General features: G+C 47.0%; 1 protein-coding gene across 4 annotated transcripts in view; it reads left to right on the top strand.

Moving 5' to 3' along the window:
- The first annotated feature begins 5,232 nt into the window (after nucleotides 1-5,232).
- Csf1r (colony stimulating factor 1 receptor) overlaps nucleotides 5,233-17,223 on the top strand; it is a 30,785-nt gene continuing 18,794 nt past the window's right edge. The window contains exons 1-7 of one of the 4 annotated variants that reach the window (XM_077801085.1): nucleotides 5,233-5,278; nucleotides 7,011-7,235; nucleotides 11,234-11,494; nucleotides 11,911-12,195; nucleotides 13,288-13,424; nucleotides 14,085-14,244; nucleotides 17,003-17,189. In XM_077801085.1, the coding sequence (XP_077657211.1) occupies nucleotides 5,272-5,278; nucleotides 7,011-7,235; nucleotides 11,234-11,494; nucleotides 11,911-12,195; nucleotides 13,288-13,424; nucleotides 14,085-14,244; nucleotides 17,003-17,189 (1,262 nt within the window). In that variant the 5' untranslated portion in view covers nucleotides 5,233-5,271. Of the gene's footprint in view, nucleotides 5,279-7,010; nucleotides 7,236-10,613; nucleotides 10,657-11,233; nucleotides 11,495-11,910; nucleotides 12,196-13,287; nucleotides 13,425-14,084; nucleotides 14,245-17,002; nucleotides 17,190-17,223 lie in introns of those variants that run through there. The other 3 variants (XM_026384466.2, XM_077801091.1, XM_026384468.2) reach the window with 3 other exon arrangements.

The following is a 17,223-nucleotide window of genomic DNA, read 5'->3' as shown; positions in this document are numbered from 1 at the left end:
GGTTGTGAGATGCAAGCTAATGCAATGGATAACTTCTTCAGGGAAATAATAACAGAAAATTTTCCAAACTTTCAGAATGAGATGGATGTCCCCATACAGGAGTCATTCATACCCCTAAATAAGATCAAAAAAGAACCTTTCCACAACATATTATAATTAAAATATCTAACATACAGATAAAGGATAGATTTTTTTTAAAGCCTCAAGAGAAAAACATACAGTCCACATTTACTGTATGAGAAATCACTTCTGATTTCTCAGTACAAACTCTAAAAGCTAGGAGGACTTGGAATGATGTCTTCCAGATCCTAAAAGAAAATAACTAACAACCAAGATTGCTGTATACAGCAAATCTATCCTTCAAAATTGAAGAAGAAATAAAAATCTACCAGATAACCAGAAACGAAAAGATTCATGACTACTAAACCAGTCTTTCTCAAAGAAATATTCCATGCAGAATAAATAAAAAACAAACCCCAGAGCTCACAAATGAGCAAATCTCTTTTGAAAAGTAGTTATGCAAATGAGAAATAAGACCAATTAAATGTTATAAATAAATCAAAATGACAGGAATTCATAAACATCTCTTATATAATATTGAATGCAAATATTCTCAACTTTTCAATGGAAAATGACATGGTTGGCAGAATGGATTAAAAAACAAAACCCAATTGTATATTGTTTGCAAGAAATGCATCTTACAATCAAAACAGTCACAGGCTAAAAGTGAAAGGATGGAAATTGGTATGTCATGTGAATGGAGCCCCTAAACAGGTAGGAATAGCTACTCTAATGTGTGAAAATGCATATTTCAAGCCAAAACTTATCAGAAGACACAAAGAAGGTCACTTAATACTGGTAAAAGAAACAATCCAACCAGAAGATATAGCAATAGTAAATATTTATGGCCCAGATGTGGGTGCATCTAATTACATAAAAGGGATACTACCTAAATTGAAGACTCAGAGCCCAGTACAATAATACTGGTAATTACACCATAAACTTGGCAAAGACTCTTTGAACTTGAAAAATACTATAAATCACATGGACTTAATAGACATCTACATCTACAGAATATTTTATCCAACAACTGTTGAATACCCTTTCATCTCAGCACCTCACGAAACCTTCTCCAAAATATACCATATTTTAGGCCACAGAGCCACTCTTAGCAAATACAAAACACAATGACATTATTCCTTGCATTTTCTCAGATCATAACAATTAAATTAAAAATCAACATGACAAAAACCTATGGAAATTTTCTAAATACATGGAGATCAAAAAATATATTTTTGAATGATAAATGAGTGACTGAAGATATCAAGGAAAAGTTTAAAATTCTTGGACTCAGATAAGAACAGTGATACAACATAATAATACCTCCAAAGGCAATTTTAAGATGCAAGTTTATAGCTATGAATGCCTGCATAAAAGTCAGATCCAAAATAAACAATCTAATAATGCATCTCAAAATTCTTGAAAAAACAAAACAAACCAATAACAAACCAATAGAATGAAGGAAATAATTAAGATCAGAGCCAAAAATCAATGAACTTCAGAACTTAAAAAAAATACAAAGGATCAATGAAACAGAGTTAGTTCTTTGAAAAGATAACAAGATTGATAAGTTCTTAGCCAAACTAACAGAGAGAGAGAGAGAGAGAGAGAGAGAGAAAGAATAAATTAATAAAATTAGAGATGAAAAAAGAGAAATCACCCCAGGCATCACAGAAATTCAGAAGATCATTAGAGACTATTTTGAAAATTTATACTCCAATAAATTGAAAATCAAGAAGAAATGGATACATTTATAGACAAATACCATCTGCCAAAACTGAATCAAGAAGACCTAGAAAATCTAAACAGACCAATAACCTGTAATGAAATAGCAGCAGTAATAAAAAGTCTTCCAACAAAGAAAAGCTCGGAACCAGAATTGTCAGTTGAATTCTACAAAACCTTTAAAGAAGAACTAATGCCAATACTATTCAAATTATTCCATGAAATAGAAAGAGATAGAACACTTCCAGATTCATTCTATGAAGTCAGTATCATACTCATACCAAAACCAGAGAAAGACTCAACAAGGAAAGAATACTACAGACCAATATTCCTGATGAACTTAGATGCAAAAATACTTAATAAAATATTAGCAAATCATGTTCAGCAACATATTAAGAAGATTAAAACTATGATTAAGTTGGTTTTATTCCAGAGATGCAAGGATGATTTAATATATGCAAATCAATAAATGAAATTTATCACATAAATAAAGGTTAAAAAAATCACTCAGTAAACTCAATAGATACAGAAAAGGTCTTCAGCAAAATTTAGCACCCATTCATGATAAAAACACTAAAGAAATTAGGAATAGAAGGAGCCTACCCCAACATAATAAAGGCTGTCTATGAAATCCCAAAGCCAACCTCATAATAAATGGGGACAAACTGAAAGCCTTTCCTTTAAAATCTGGACCAAGGCAAGGATGTCCACTATCAATAGTCCTATTTAATATAGTGCTAGAAATTCTAACCAGGGCAATTAGGCAAAAGAAGAAAATAAAAGGCATAAAAATAGGAAAGGAGGAAGTCAAATTATCACCGTTTGTTGGTGATGTGATTCTAGACCTAGAAAACCCAAAGAACTTTACCAAAAGACTGCTAGAGCTAATAGAAAAATGTGGCAGAGTAGCAGGTTACAGAATCAACATACCAAAAATCACTAGCTTTCCTATATTCCAACAATGAATCTGCTGAGAAAGAAACTAGGAAAACAATTCCATTCACAATAGCCTCAAAAAACAGACACATTTTTAAAACCCTAAAAATAAACCTAGCCAAGCAGGTGAAAGACCTCTACAATGAAAACTATACAACAATGCAAAAAGAAATTGAAGACTTCAGAAAATGAAGAGACCTCCCATGTTCATAAACAGGCATAATTAATATTGTTAAAATGGGCATATAACCAAATGCAATATATAGGGTCAATACAATCCCCATCGAAATACAAATGACATTCTTCACAGAACTAAAAAAAAATAGTTCTACAATTCATTTGGAAGAATAAAAGACCCACAATAGCTAAAGCAAATCTAAGCCAAGAAAGCAATGCGGGAGACATCACAATACCTGACTTCAAGTTATTCTACAGAGTTGTAGTAACAAAACTTGCATAATACTGGCATTAAAACTGACACATAGACCAATGGTACAGAAGAAGACACAGAGACAGACATGCACATCTACAGCTATCTGATCCTTGACAAAGGTGCTGAAAACATATATTGGAGAAAAGACAGACTTTTTAACCACTGGTTCTGGGAAAACTGGTTGCCCATATATAGAAGAATTAACCTAGATCCTTATTTCCCACCCTGCACAAAAATAAACTCAAAATGAACCAAATATCTAGGAATTAGAACAGAAACTATTCCTAGAAGAATATATAGGTTCAACACTCCAGCATATAGGCAAAGGCAGAGATTTTCTCAACAGGACCCCTAAAGCTCAGGAAATAGTGCCAAGAGTTAATAATTGGGATAGCATCAAGTTAAAAAGCTTCTTCACGGCAAAGGAAGCAATTAGGAATGTGAAGAGAGAACCCACAGAATGGGAGAAAACCTTTGCTAGCTACTCTTCTGGCAGAGGATTAATATCTAGAATATATAAAGAACTTAAAACACTTTACACCAAAAATCAAATAACCCAGTTAATAAATGGGCAAATTAATTAAACTGACAAAATAACAAAACAAAAAAGAAAGAAAGAAAGAAAAGAAAAGAGAAATACAAATACAAATAACCAACAGATGTATGAAAAAGTGTTCAACATCATTGCAATTAGGGAAATGCAAATCAAAACTATACTGAGATTTCATCTCATATAAGTCAGAATGGCAGTCATCAAAAATATAAATAATAATAAATGCTAGAGAGGATGTGGAGAAAAAGGAACACTTTTACACTGTTGATGGAATTGTAAATTAGTATAACCACTGTGGAAATAAGTATGGCGTTTCCTCAAAAGACTAAGCATGGAACTGTCGTATGACCCAGCTATACAACTCCTTGGTATTTATCCTAAAGAATTAAAGTCAGCACACTACAGTGATGCATAGATACCCATGATTATAGCAGAACAATTTACAATAGCCAAGCTATGGAATCATCTGCTGAGAAAGAAACCAGGAAAACAATTCCATTAAAAACAATAACCTCAACAAATACACGAAACCTAAAAGTAAACCTAACCAAGCAGGTGAAAGACCTCTACCAAGAAAACTACACATCAATAAAATATTAGCAATCTTCTTACAATCTGCTTAATATGTTGTTAAACATGATTTGCTAATATTTTACTGATTGTATAGGTTCCATCAATGGATGAAATTATAAAGAAAATGTAGTGTGCATATGTAATGGAGTTGTATTCAGCCATAAAGAAAAATAAAATTATGTGATTTGCAGGAAAATGAACGGCACTAGAGATCATTATGTTAAGTAAAATAAGTTAAACCCAGAAGGTCGAGGGTGAAAGATTTTCTCTTATATGCGGAAGCTAGAGTGGAAAAGCAAAAGGAAGGTGGAGACAGATCTCATGAAAATCAAAGGGAAAATCAGTAGAGGAAAGGGACTAAAGGATAGCAGGGGGTAAATGCTGGGGAGTGATATTGGCAATTATATTGTTATATGGTGTGCATGTAGGAATATGTAACAACAAATCCTGTCATTATGTACTACTATAATGCACCAACAAAAAATGTGGAGGAAAAAGAGAACGAAAAATTTATTTTTGGATTATTACTAGTATTTAGACATATGAGTGAATTTTCAATATTGATCTTATATTCTGCAACATTGCTGAATTCACTTATTAGCTGTAAGAGTTTATTTTTGTGGATTTTTTTTAGGGTTCTTCTATGTATCCAATCATGTCATCTATGAATAGATATCATTTTACTTCCTTTTTTAATATTTATTTTTTAGTTGTAGTTGGACACAATACCTTTATTTATTTATTTTTATGTGGTGCCGAGGATTGAACCCAGAGCCTTGTATTTGCTACGCAAGCACTCTACCGCTGAGCCACCATCCTAGCCTGAGATAATTTTACTTCTTCTTCTTCTTCTTCTTCTTCTTCTTCTTCTTCTTCTTCTTCTTCTTCTTCTTCTTCTTCTTCTTTTAATATTTATTTTTTAGGTGTAGATGGACACAACACAATACCTTTATTTTTATGTGGTGCTGATGATCGAACCCCGGCCCCACCCATGCTAGGTGAGTGCTCTACCGCTGAGCTACAATCTTAGCCCTAACTTCTTCTTTTTTAACTTGGATGTCTTTATTTCCTTTTCTTCCTAATTGCTCTGGCCAGAATTTCCAGTACAATATTGAATAAAAGTTATCAGAGTTGGCATCCACAATCTAAGGGGAAAAGTTTTGAGTCTCTTACCTCTAATCATGTGTTCCCTCTTATTACTAGTTTGTCAGATATAGATAATTTTTTAATCACAAAGACAGTCAGATCTTGTCAAAGGCTTTCTCTACATCAATTGAGATGATAATGTACTATTTTTCACTCTGTTAATGTGATACATTACATTGATTTTCACATGTTGAACCATCCTTACATTCTGGCATGAATTCCACTTGGTCATGGTGCATGCTCTGTGTAATACTTTTGAATTTGGCTTGATAATATTTTGTCGGATTTTTTTTTTTTAAAGAGAGAGAGAATTTCAACATTTATTTTTTAGTTCTCGGCGGACACAACATCTTTGTTGGTATGTGGTGCTGAGGATCGAACCCGTGCCGCACGCATGCCAGGCGAGCGCACTACCGCTTGAGCCACATCCCCAGCCCTGTCGGATTTTTTTGCATCTATATCTATCTATATTGGTCTGTGGTTTTCTTTTCTAAAATCATATTTATTTTTGGTTTTGGTATCAGGATAATAATTGGCCTCCTAAAATGAGTTCGGGTGTGTTCCCTCATCTTCTATTTTTTTTTGAAAGAATTTGTTTTGTTTTGTTCTTTGTTTTTGTATTGAGGATTGATCCCAGGGGCAGTTTACCACTGAGCTACATCCTCAGCCTTTTTGCTATTACAGATGTGCACCACAATGCCCAGCTTTTCGTCTTTGAATTTAATTCATTTCTGACACCATTTACCTAGATATAGCTCAGGTCCTAGATGTTGAGGGCTCAGACTCCTTCCCATGGGAAGCTACCTTTCCATGAACTGCCAATAAATTAGGGTTCTCAAGACCCCTCCTTAGATTTGATTAATTGGCTAGAGTGGCTCACAGAAGTCAGAGAAACATTTTCATTTATTGATTTGTTACAAACAAGATTTTAAAGAGTACCCATCTTCATCAGATGAAGAGGTAGATGGACCACAGTATGAGAGAAGGGGCTGTGTGGTCCTCCAGGAACCTCCACCTGGTGGGGCAGGGCTGAAAGTCCCAGCCTTCTAATCCTGTCTTGGTCTTTCTGGAGACTAGTCCCCACCCTGAAACTGCCTAGGGGCTGCCACAGTCCTGGTAGGCTGAAAAAAATCTCAAAGATTCCAAGGGTTTGGGGAGTGGAATACCAAGAAATGGGGGATAATGACAAATATACATCACAATATCGTAAATATCATACTGCCACATAAAGTTTTGTGAGAACCAAAGGAGACAGTGAGTGTGAATGTCAAGGTTGGTAAGTGTGCATGGAAGTCTCATGCCATCATGATGAGGCTCTCCTAGACCAACCTAACTTCTCTTGGCTCAAACAGTGCCCCCCATTTGCTAAGGAGCCCCCCGTTTGTGCTTCTGACTGACTGCTTTGCTCTTAGGCATCATCTTCTCCAGGAGCCCTTTGGAGGTGGCTCCAGAGGTCTCCCAGTGTGGCCAGCTCCCCCGTGGTCAGTCTGGCCCTGCTCTAGACTTCACTCCCTCCCCCTGGGGGTCACAGCTTGTTTTCTTTTAGAGACCCAAGATTTCCAAACTCTGTGGTTACTTGCCTAGCTAAAAGGGGAAGGAGAGGATCAGCCCCAGGAGGAGGAAGAGGAAAACGAGACAAACAGCCAGCGCAGTGGAGAGGAGCGTGTGCCCAGAGGTCCCCATCCCGGCAGAGCTGGGATCTGGGAGCCGGTTTGCCGTCGTCCAGTCCTGCCTCAGCCTGCTGCTGCCCCATGGAGGCCATGGGCCGTGGGACTCTGCTGGTCCTGCTGGCAACCACAGTTTGGCATGGTAAGAACAGAACTGGGGGCTTGATGGGGGTATGACAGAGACTGCCTGTGAAAGGCTCTGAGAGCCCGTTCTGGGGTGTCCCCACGCTCTGCGTCCATCTCCCTAGCACTGGGCTGCAGGTTTGTGGTTATCAGCTTTGGAAAAGCAGTCGAGAGGAAGAGCATGGGTTGGGTGGAACCAGCTTGGCTTAGGGCCATGGATCTGTACCGGCTTAGCCATCAACACACCAAGTGTCCTGAGCAAATCCCTGATACTCTCAGGACTTTGTTGACTCCGTGGCAGGTGGCGATGTGGTGCTGTGGTGCTGGGCTAGATTAATGCAGTACTTTTGGAACTGTCCTGTGTGTACAGGAAATTGACTGAGGATTTTGTCACCCGGCAGACTGTGGCTCTGTAGGTCTCTAGCTAATATTTTGCATTTCTGACAAGTTCCTAGGAGATGTGTGGGCTGCAAGTCCAGCCCTGCACTGAGCAGAGAAGTCTAGAGAGCCGCGTCAGCTCTGCCTGCTCTGCCAGCCTAGGAGTCCAGGCTCCAGGCAGGGCTCGACTCAGAAAGGCCTTCTTTGGGAAGCTGGAGTGAGAGCTAAGCTGGGGAGACAAGAGGCGGCCTCTCTGGCCCAGGGCTCAGGAATGGGGGATTTGGTGAGAGAGAGGTACGGGGCTAGAGGGGGCCCTGAGGAATACCAGCGAGGGTCTCCCCAGGCAAAGCCCCCTCCAGACATAGGCTGCTGGGTCTCAGGAGGGGAAGCTGCATGGGGATCCCACCCCACCTCCAAACTCCCGGCAGCAGCAGCTGTTAAGAACTTCCATGGAGGACCCTGCCTAACTAGCGGGAAGGGGCTGCAGGATGGGACTTGTTGGCCCAGTAAACACAGTGGGCCACAGGTGGCCCAACAAGCCTGTTTCCTATTGTATTGCCTGCTTATTTAGAGGGGTCTCGGGTGGGTGGGGCTTGGTGGGAGGAAGGGCAGCCTCATTCTGACCTCCCACAGAGGTCTCTGAGGAGTTGGTGTGTCTCTCCCCTCTTGAGGAGATGGCACACTCAGGGCCTTTTGCTGGCACAGCCAACCCAGGGGCTAGCCTGCTTGTTCTTTTTCTTATTGGGATGCAACTTATATGCATTAGAAAGCACAGATTTTTAGATGTATGTTTCAGTGCAGCGTGTCAAGTATACATGCTTACGTACCTACTGTCTCAGTGAGCATAGAGACTATTCTTCTCACTCCAGAAAGTTCGATGAGTTTGATTTCAAAGCCTTGTCTCATCGTTATCCCAGGGATGCAGCTGTGGGGCACAGTGAGTGGGGGGGGGGGTTAGGGCTGGTGTGCTGCGGCTAATGTCCAGCTGTAAAGGAAAGGAAAAATGGGGGACACAGGGTTAGAAACCTGTTTTCATCCCAGCAGACTAGTGGTAAGTGGGGAGAGGGGGCTGCCGTAGGGTCAGGGTGGTGCCAGAGCACCTAGAGACAGGGAGAGGCTCCCTGCTCCCCGTCAGGTGATGAGCTCCTGGCTTGAGGAGGGCTGTGTTCAGGGTGCAGGAAAGAGATCGGGGTGTCTTCTGGGAGCGGATGATGGCAACATCTGTCAGGCAATGGAAACGGGTGGGAAGGTTTAGGACATGGGGAAAATTGGGGAGCTGAGACTAGAGAGGGGGAGAATGGACAGGCTCAGGGAAGACCTTGGTCTTGTTCACCAAGCCCCTCGGCCCAGGGAGCGGGGGCTGAGCAGGCTGGCCTTCCTGCTAGCCAAGCCAGCAAGGGGAAGTTGGGGGCGGAAGTGGAGAGCGTCAGCCCTGTCCTGCGTGAATATCTGGGACGACAGGGCAGGACGAAACAAGACAGAGCCTCTCCCTGACCACATTTCCAGGAGGCCAACGTGGGGCCAGAGGAATAGGCAGGGAAGGGGAAGGGAGAAGAGGCCCTGTGAGAAGAGGCAGGGCCAGAAAAGAACACAGGCCGAGGCCCGGAACCCAGGTCCCCACCACAGCCGGAGCAGACTGACAATTAGATAGCAGAGGACCCGACCCAGAAGGGACCTTGGATGGAGCAACAGTGGCCCAGGCAGGAGCAGCGCTGGGAACTGGCCGCCCCCGTCATCTCCTTCTCAGCAGAACTGGGGGGGGGGGGACCTGGGACTGTTCTCAGCAGAGCAGTTGAGGCTCTGAGGGACAGCAACCTCCCCAACAGGCAAGGGGAGGAGCAGGTTCCGAACCAGCGCTGGTGAACGCCCACTCTGCAAGAAAGCCCAGGCTGGGGCCCTGGAGTGTCAGGGAGTAGGTGACTGGGCAGCGCTGGCTCTGCTGAGATTTGCCACAAAACTGCAAGAAATGACACTTGTCCCTCTTGCTGGCAGCCACAACCCCAGGTGTCCCTCGGCCTTGGCAGTACACACAGTTTACTTAATCCCTTTTGCTGATTAGAAGCCCAGGCAGGGGGCCAAGCCACGGGGTGGCGCACGCCTGTAATCACCGCAGATCCGGAGGCTGAGGCAGGAGGATTGTGAATTCAAAGGCAGCCTCAGCAAAAGTGAGGCGCTAAGCAACTCAGTGAGACCCTGTCTCTAAATAAAATACAAAATAGGGCTGAGATGTGGCTCAGGGGTCGAGTGCCCCTGGGTTTAGTCCCTGGTAACCCCCCACCAAAATAAGCAGCAGCTCAGGCAAGGAGGCTGCACATTTCTGACAGACTTGAAATCAGAACATAAAGTAAGCCATCCTGAAATCATTAGGGAGAGGATACCTTGCCAATTTGGCGCTCTTCAAAGGGGGACACTCAGTTAAGGAGTATGAATGGAGAACCCTGAATTCCTTGGAAGCCCTGAGACCCTCAGCTGGCTTGTCACTGTGCCCATCCCTAGAAACAGAAAGGGCTACAGCAGGAAGGTTGGACTAGCCAGGGGACAGTGGCAGAGCCAGCCCTAGGGCGTCCTGAAGCCCAGCAGATGGCCCTGCCTCTCCGGGGGTCTCACTGCGTGGAGCGGGGGCAGTGGCCAGGAGGGCCAGGAAGCAGAAGTGAGAACATCCCTGGTAGAAGGGCTGAGCGGAAACGGGCCGAGTGGGACGCCAGCAATGTGTTTCCGCCCACGCAGACCGGGGGCGCCTGGCAGCCCCTTGCAGGCCGTGAATCAGCTCTCACTTCCCTCCTTCACCCCTATTTTAGGCCCCGGAAAAAATGCTGACACTGCAGAGGCAACGGGCCTTCTTCCCCGAAGGCCAGATAGGAGTTTCAAGTTCTCTTTTCTCCTTCAAGAAAATTTTCCTTAAAAGAGATTGGCTCCCTAGTAAACACAGCAGTGGGGACGGGGGTGCTGGGGGCGTGGCCTATGTCACAGACAGAGTGACTAAGACTTAGGGAGTACTTGTGGACACAGGGGATATTTCAAGACCTCCATGCATTTAAACCACCTAACATGCCGCTGAATGGGTATGACTATTGTCCCCCATTCTACAGGTGGGGAAACTGAGGCATGGCACTTCTGAGGTCTCCCACTGTGCTATAGACCAGGTGTGCAGAGGTGAGGGTGGGTGCAGCAGGAGACCCAGAACCTCCCTCTCCGCTGGGCTGAGAGCCTGCATCCCTTTCCTTCTTCCCGGTGTGAATTAAGTCGGAGGACTTGACCACGCACGTTCCACTCCTTTGGGTCTCCCTTTGTTTCTTTGAGCCCTGGCTGGAGCAGGGACCCTCTGCTCAGCACAGATGACATGGCTGCTTGTGCGTCCACTTCTGGAGAGACAAATGTTGCCATCACACAGGGATGACTGAGGCGAGAGGCTGGGAACAGGTGGGACAGCAGCCAAGGAAGCTGCTGGCCTCCTGTCTCAGAGGACAGGCCATCCCTGAGCAGGATTGGGTTGGGAGCTGAGCAAATGACCAGAGGGGCACAGACGAGTTCAAGGTGACCCCCAGCTCAGCACCTAACCTGCCAAAGCACCACCAATCTTAGGGTCGGGGATGGCCCAGGGGTGCTCGCCAGGCCTCACTTCTGTCTGCCACCCCTCAGCAGGTCAGGGGGTCCCAGTAATTGAGCCCAGCGGCCCTGAGCTGGTGGTGGAGCCGGGAACAACAGTCACCCTGCGATGCAGGGGCAACGGCAGTGTGGAATGGGATGGCCCCATCTCCCCCTACTGGACCCTGGACCCTAATGCTCCCAACAGCGTCCTGACCACAAACAATGCCACCTTCAAAAACACGGGGACGTATCGCTGCACGGAACCCGGAGACCCCCTGGCAGGCAGCGCCACCATCCACCTCTTCGTCAAAGGTGAGCACTCTGAGCCCTCTTCCAAGAAGCCTGGCCCCGCAGGCCCCATTGTAATGCCCAGGAGCTCTGCCCCTATTAACATTCAGAATAAACCAACTCCTCATGTTACTGAGTGCCGACTATGAACAAGGACCTATGGCAGTGTCTCTGATTTATCATGGTCCTCACAATAACCCAGTGAGGTAGGGTCTATGTTTATGCACATTTTTCAGAGGCTCAGAGGGTTGAGTCATTTGCCCAAGGTCACACAGCATCAGTACCCAGCTGCATCTGATTCCAGAAGCCCACTCTGAAGTGTTGGTTGAATGGCCCTGGTATGGTGTAACCTTAAACAAATACTCAGCCTTTTGAGCCTCCCTGTCACCAATTGTGCAAGGAGGGAGAATCATTATAACCTGTATCCCCCTCTATCCCAGACCCTGTCCGGCCCTGGAACCTGTTGGCGGAGGAGGTGACAGTGTTTGAGGGTCAGGATGCCCTACTGCCCTGCCTGCTCACCGACCCCTCGCTAAAGGCGGGCGTCTCGCTGATGCGTGTGCGTGGCCGGTCGGTCTTGCCCCAAACCAACTACTCCTTCTCACCCTGGTATGGCTTCACCATCCACAAGGCCAAGTTCATAGAGGGCAGGGACTACCAGTGCTGTGCCTTGGTGGACGGCAGGATGGTGAAGACTCTTGGCATCCGGCTCCATGTGCAGAAAGGTGAGTGGGGCAGGAGGGGACCAGCCAGGCGTGGAGGGCGGGTGGGTAACAGATGCCTCCCTTTGGCACGTGTTCCTTCCGATCGGCCCACAGTCATCCATGGGGCGAGGTGTGTCAGTTGGGATGCAGACCACTGAAGCAACTGACCATGGGCAGATCATCTCCCACCATGAGATGCTGGACAGACACCAAACCTGACAGCTAGGAGACAGCATGGCAGGTGGAGAAGCCTTGCAGGGAAAGCGCTCTCCTTGCCTCCTGAGTGTCTCTGGACCTTGGGAAACTGGCCCAGAGCATCTTTCAACACAGCCACAAGCACAGGGATTGATTCGATGCCTGCTGTGTGTCAGGCACTGTGCTGGCTATGGGATGTCCCCTGCATGGACTGGACATTGCCCTGGAGAGTCAGACTAGAGAGACAGTAGATAGGGATTGAGATGAACCAAGAGGATCACCTGGGAAAGCCAGGGCAGGCCATGAGCGAGAGCTGATCTCTCCACGCTGGGCACAGGAGGCTTCTCGGAGGAAGGTCCTAACCTAACAAAGATCTGGAGGGTGAGAACAGTCACCCTTCACCACCCGGGAGGGAAAGGATTCCAGGAGGGAGTGCTGAGGGCCAGGTCCTCAGGGAAGAAGGCGGCCCTGGTGGCCATGGTGCAGGGACACAGGTCAAGGGTACAATGGACTTTGGGCTATTATTCTGAGGGTGACAGGAAACCACTGAATGTTTACCTGGCAGAAAAACATGATCCAGTTTCTGTTTTTCAGAGGTCACTTTGGATGCTGAGAGGACCCTCGGCTATAAGGGGCAGAGGGGAGGCAGGGAGGCCTTTAAGAGGGTTATTGCAAAAGTTGGGAGCATGGAGTGGTAGTGGACTGGGATGGGTGGTGGGTGGTACTGAGGGAGAGAGGGGATGTCCCAAGGTCTCTTTAGGAGACAGAATTTCCTTTGGGGGAAACCAAGGCATAGAGCTTGCCTTCCAGGGTTCTGGATAGGAGAATGGTGGGGACCTTGGCCAGTAGCCTGGCCTACAGCAGGGAGCAGGGTGACAGCTCGGCCCTAGGTGTTCAGGGACCTTGTCTCTGCCTCAGTCCTCCCAGGGCCCCCAACCTTGACACTTGAGCCTGCAGAGCTAGTGCGGATCCGAGGGGAGGCTGCCCAGATTGTGTGCTCATCCAGCAACGTGGACGTGGACTTTGACGTCTTCCTCAAACATGGAAACACCAAGGTCAGCCCCGGGGAGCAGGCAAGGGGAAGTCTGCCCATCCTTTCAGCACACTAACCCCTGTAGGCAGAGCCTCCAGCCTCAACCCAAACTGGCTCTCCAGGCTGAGGACACAGCTCAGGCCCAGAGAAGGGAGGGGACTCACCAAGCTCTCACCACCAGCCAGTAGGTGACCCAGAACCAGGACTCAGGCTTCTGTGGGGGGAGGAGTTACTCTGGTCACTTGCTGGTCCCTTGACCCATGACCTTTGCTGCAGAGCCAGATGTGAGCTCACGGCTGACCTAGCAAGGCATTCCTAGGCTACCTTCAAAGCCCAGGGATAGAAAGGCTACTTCAGATGCTTTCAGAGAGGGAGAAGGGGGCAGTATTACCAAGAGGAAATGACAGGAGGCTGCTTTAAGAACCCCCCCCCTACATAACTGCATTCAGTGGGCCAGGCACAGCCCTATGCCCTCTGCATGCGAATCTCATTTACTCCTTACTACAGTCCTAGGAGCTGAGGCCAGTATTATCCCATTTTATAGATGAAGAAACTGAGGCTTAGGGTTTGGTCCCTTGCTGAGAACAGGCAAGTAGCACTCTTAAAGGCTGAGGATTTGAACTCAGAGCTTTCCAATCCCTTATCAACCTCAGTATATCATCTCCATTCCTTCTGGCTTCAGCTCAAAATCGCTCAACAATCGGACTTCAGTGATAACCATTACCACAAAGTCCTCACCCTCAACCTGGATGACGTAGGCTTCCAAGACGCTGGCAACTACTCCTGTGTGGCCACCAATGCCCAGGGCACCCACTCCACTTCCATGATTTTCCAGGTGGTAGGTGAGCATCAGAGAGGGGGGCGGAAATCCTGGGGGAGGGGGCAGCAAGGTCTGAGAAGGAAAAGGCTAATGGCAGAGAGGGCGCTGCTTCATCCTGAGCCCCACTGGGCAGCAGCACCTGCCATCCCAGACCCTCCCCGGGACCCGCTCTCCCTCCCTGGAGCTCCTGCGGTCTTGGGGTCAGCACCGTGCTCTCTGTTTGGGGATTGGAGGCCGGTACCTCCCTACTGAACAGCATCGGTTCACCCGCCCATTCCTTTATTCCTCTAAGCCTGGGACATTGATGTCACAGGGACACATGAACAGTGATCCCCTGGCGTGATCATGGGGGAAGCTTGGGGTGTCCTAGGGTTCCTCTGACTCAAGTTGGAGAAAATGGCCTCCAAGCTGGGACCAGAGGAATGAAGGTAGGTGGATGGGCCAGGGGATAACCAAGGCAGAGAACAGCCCTTGTGGCAGAGAGAACAGCATATTCAAAGAGCAAAGAGAGCGTGGCGTACCCGACACACTGAGGGAGACAAGGTAGCCACAGCAGGGCTGAGGAGTGCTGGGACAGTGGCCACGGGGTATTGGAGACGAGGCAGAAGCCAGGTGATAATGGAGACTTAATAGGTGAAGAAGTTGCGTCTCACCCTGTGTGTGAGCAGTCCCTGCAGGGTTTAAGGAGGAGGGTGGGCTCAGATTGCAAAGGGGACACTCTGTGATGGTCAGGAACATACACTTCCGGACAGCATTCTGATCTGACTCTGCCAACAAGTAGCAGGTTGCTTGACTTCTCTGTGCCTCAGTTTCCCTAGTTGGGTATAGTGATGGTAACTACTTCACAGATTTGTTGGGAGAACTAAATGAGTGTATATCTAAAAAATATGCTGGCACACAGTGTGTGCTAAGTGTGCTGGAGGGGACGTTGTCTGAGCAGGTGCAGTCTGGTGCTGGGTGGGTGGAATGGAGGGTGGAGACAGGCTGGTCAGGGAAGTGGCTGCAGGGCTTGGGGCTGGGGATGCCAGCCAAGGGTCCTAGACCACCTTGACCAGAATGATGTAGAAGACCTGCTGGCTGCTGAGGTGAACGGGTGCAGGAGAGGACAGCCTCCCTCACTATGACTCAGTGATGGGGTTGGGGGGACAGTGGAAGTCACTGGACTGGGAACCCCAGAGTGAAGGAGGAGTTCTTTGGGGTGGGAACAGGGTGAGTCATCTTGATCTAACCGTGGCCATGGCTTTTGTGTCGGTGGTTGGTGGCAGGGGTAGGAGGTAGGGAAGGAAGCATGAATCACCACCCAGGAGCCCAGGCAATGCACTAGATTTGCGTGGAACATGGGCCTTGCTGTACCCCATACTGTGCTGGGAGCTCTGCAGGGGAAGAAGGGCAAAAGCATGTAGAATTGTACCCCCCACCCAGTTATGGCATCTAATGCCATCCGCTTTCTAGCACAGGCATACAGTCATCATTCAATAAATGCTTGGGTTCCTTTACACTTTCGACCACACATTGCTCTGGGTGCCAAGGATACATTTTGCGAGTGAAGGATGGAAACGTTTGTCCACGTGCAAAAGTTTGTGTTCCAGCTGGGAGAAGAAACGCAATGAGCAGAATCTTAAAAACACATAAAGTGAGCAGCATTTGCAGTTCCAAACGGAATGTCTCCATGGCGAGCTGACGTTTGAGCAAAGACTCAAAGTTGGCAAAGGAGGAAGAAGTCTAGGCAGGGGGACAGCGACGTTCTTCAGGCAGAACTATACTTGCCACGTTGGAGGAATAAATTGACCAGGGTGGAGTGTGCAGGAGGAAGAGGGTGAGAGATGAGGTCAGAGAGATAAGGTGGCAGATTCCTAGGGCCCTGTGGGTCAATGTAGGGACTTGAGCTTTTTTTTGAAAGAGATGGTGAGTGGTTAGAAGGTTTGAGTAGTAGAATGACATGATCAGATTTGGATGTGACTGTTATGCCAGATTCGTGGGACCCCAATAGACCTCCAGGAGCTGAATCCAATGCAAGCACACAAGAGTCTTTATTACAAGCTGGATCCTGGTCCCTTGACCCATGACCTGGGTCATGGGTGATTGGTTAATACAAGAGGAGGATTCCTTTGAACTGATTGGTTTAGGCCACAAGGGGTATACCTGCTAAACTACATGGTTTCCCAACATGTTATCAACCACTATAAACTACTTGGGGGTCATCTGGCATTCCAGGTATTTTTCCTGTCTCATGCTGATTGGAGGTTGCTAGGGTTGCTATGGGTCCTCACCTAGCCTAACTGAGTCAGGGACACCTGGCGCCACAAACAACTCAGCAGGGTGGGTGTGTGCTTAGGAGTGCTCTGTGGGTTTTTCCAAGGACAAGGGTCACGCCCCCTTCCTTAGGACAGGCCTTGAGGTAGAAGCTGCTGTTATTTATTTTTAAAAATGGAGTCACATTAGTTTCTCAGTGACAAGCTTTAACAGGGCTTTCTGGTGCTTTGTTGAGGATGGTCTGTAGGGAGACAAGGTTAGAATGAAGGGAACAAGTTCGGAGGCTGCTGTGGTGGTCCAGGTCGGAGGTGATGGCGGCTTGACTGGAGTGGTGATGGAGGTAGTGGGCAGCGGTGGGATTTGGATGGATGGATGGTGAGAAGAGAGGTGTCAGAGGCAAGTCTTGGGTGGGGTGGACCCTGTGAGGTGTTCAGGGTCTGGATGAAGGGTTGAATGATTGAATGAACGATAAGCCAGGGCATCTGTCTTCCCACTGACACCACATCTCCATGTGTCCTGCTTTCCAGAGAGTGCCTACTTGAATTTGACCTCTGAGCAGAACCTCCTCCAGGAGGTGACTGTGGGTGAGAACCTCAACCTCAATGTCAAGGTGGAGGCCTACCCTGGCCTACAGGGTTTCAACTGGACATATTTGGGACCCTTCTCTGACTACCAGCACAAGCTTGATTTTGTCACCAACAAGGAAACCTACAGGTACTACCTGTCAGTTCCTGTCTGCAGAGTCTGT

Source organism: Urocitellus parryii, chromosome 1 (genome assembly GCF_045843805.1).
Source record: "Urocitellus parryii isolate mUroPar1 chromosome 1, mUroPar1.hap1, whole genome shotgun sequence".
In the NCBI taxonomy this organism is placed as follows: domain Eukaryota; kingdom Metazoa; phylum Chordata; class Mammalia; order Rodentia; family Sciuridae; genus Urocitellus; species Urocitellus parryii.
Note: the sequence above shows the minus strand (reverse complement) of the source record. Positions and strands in the feature narration are given on the sequence as shown.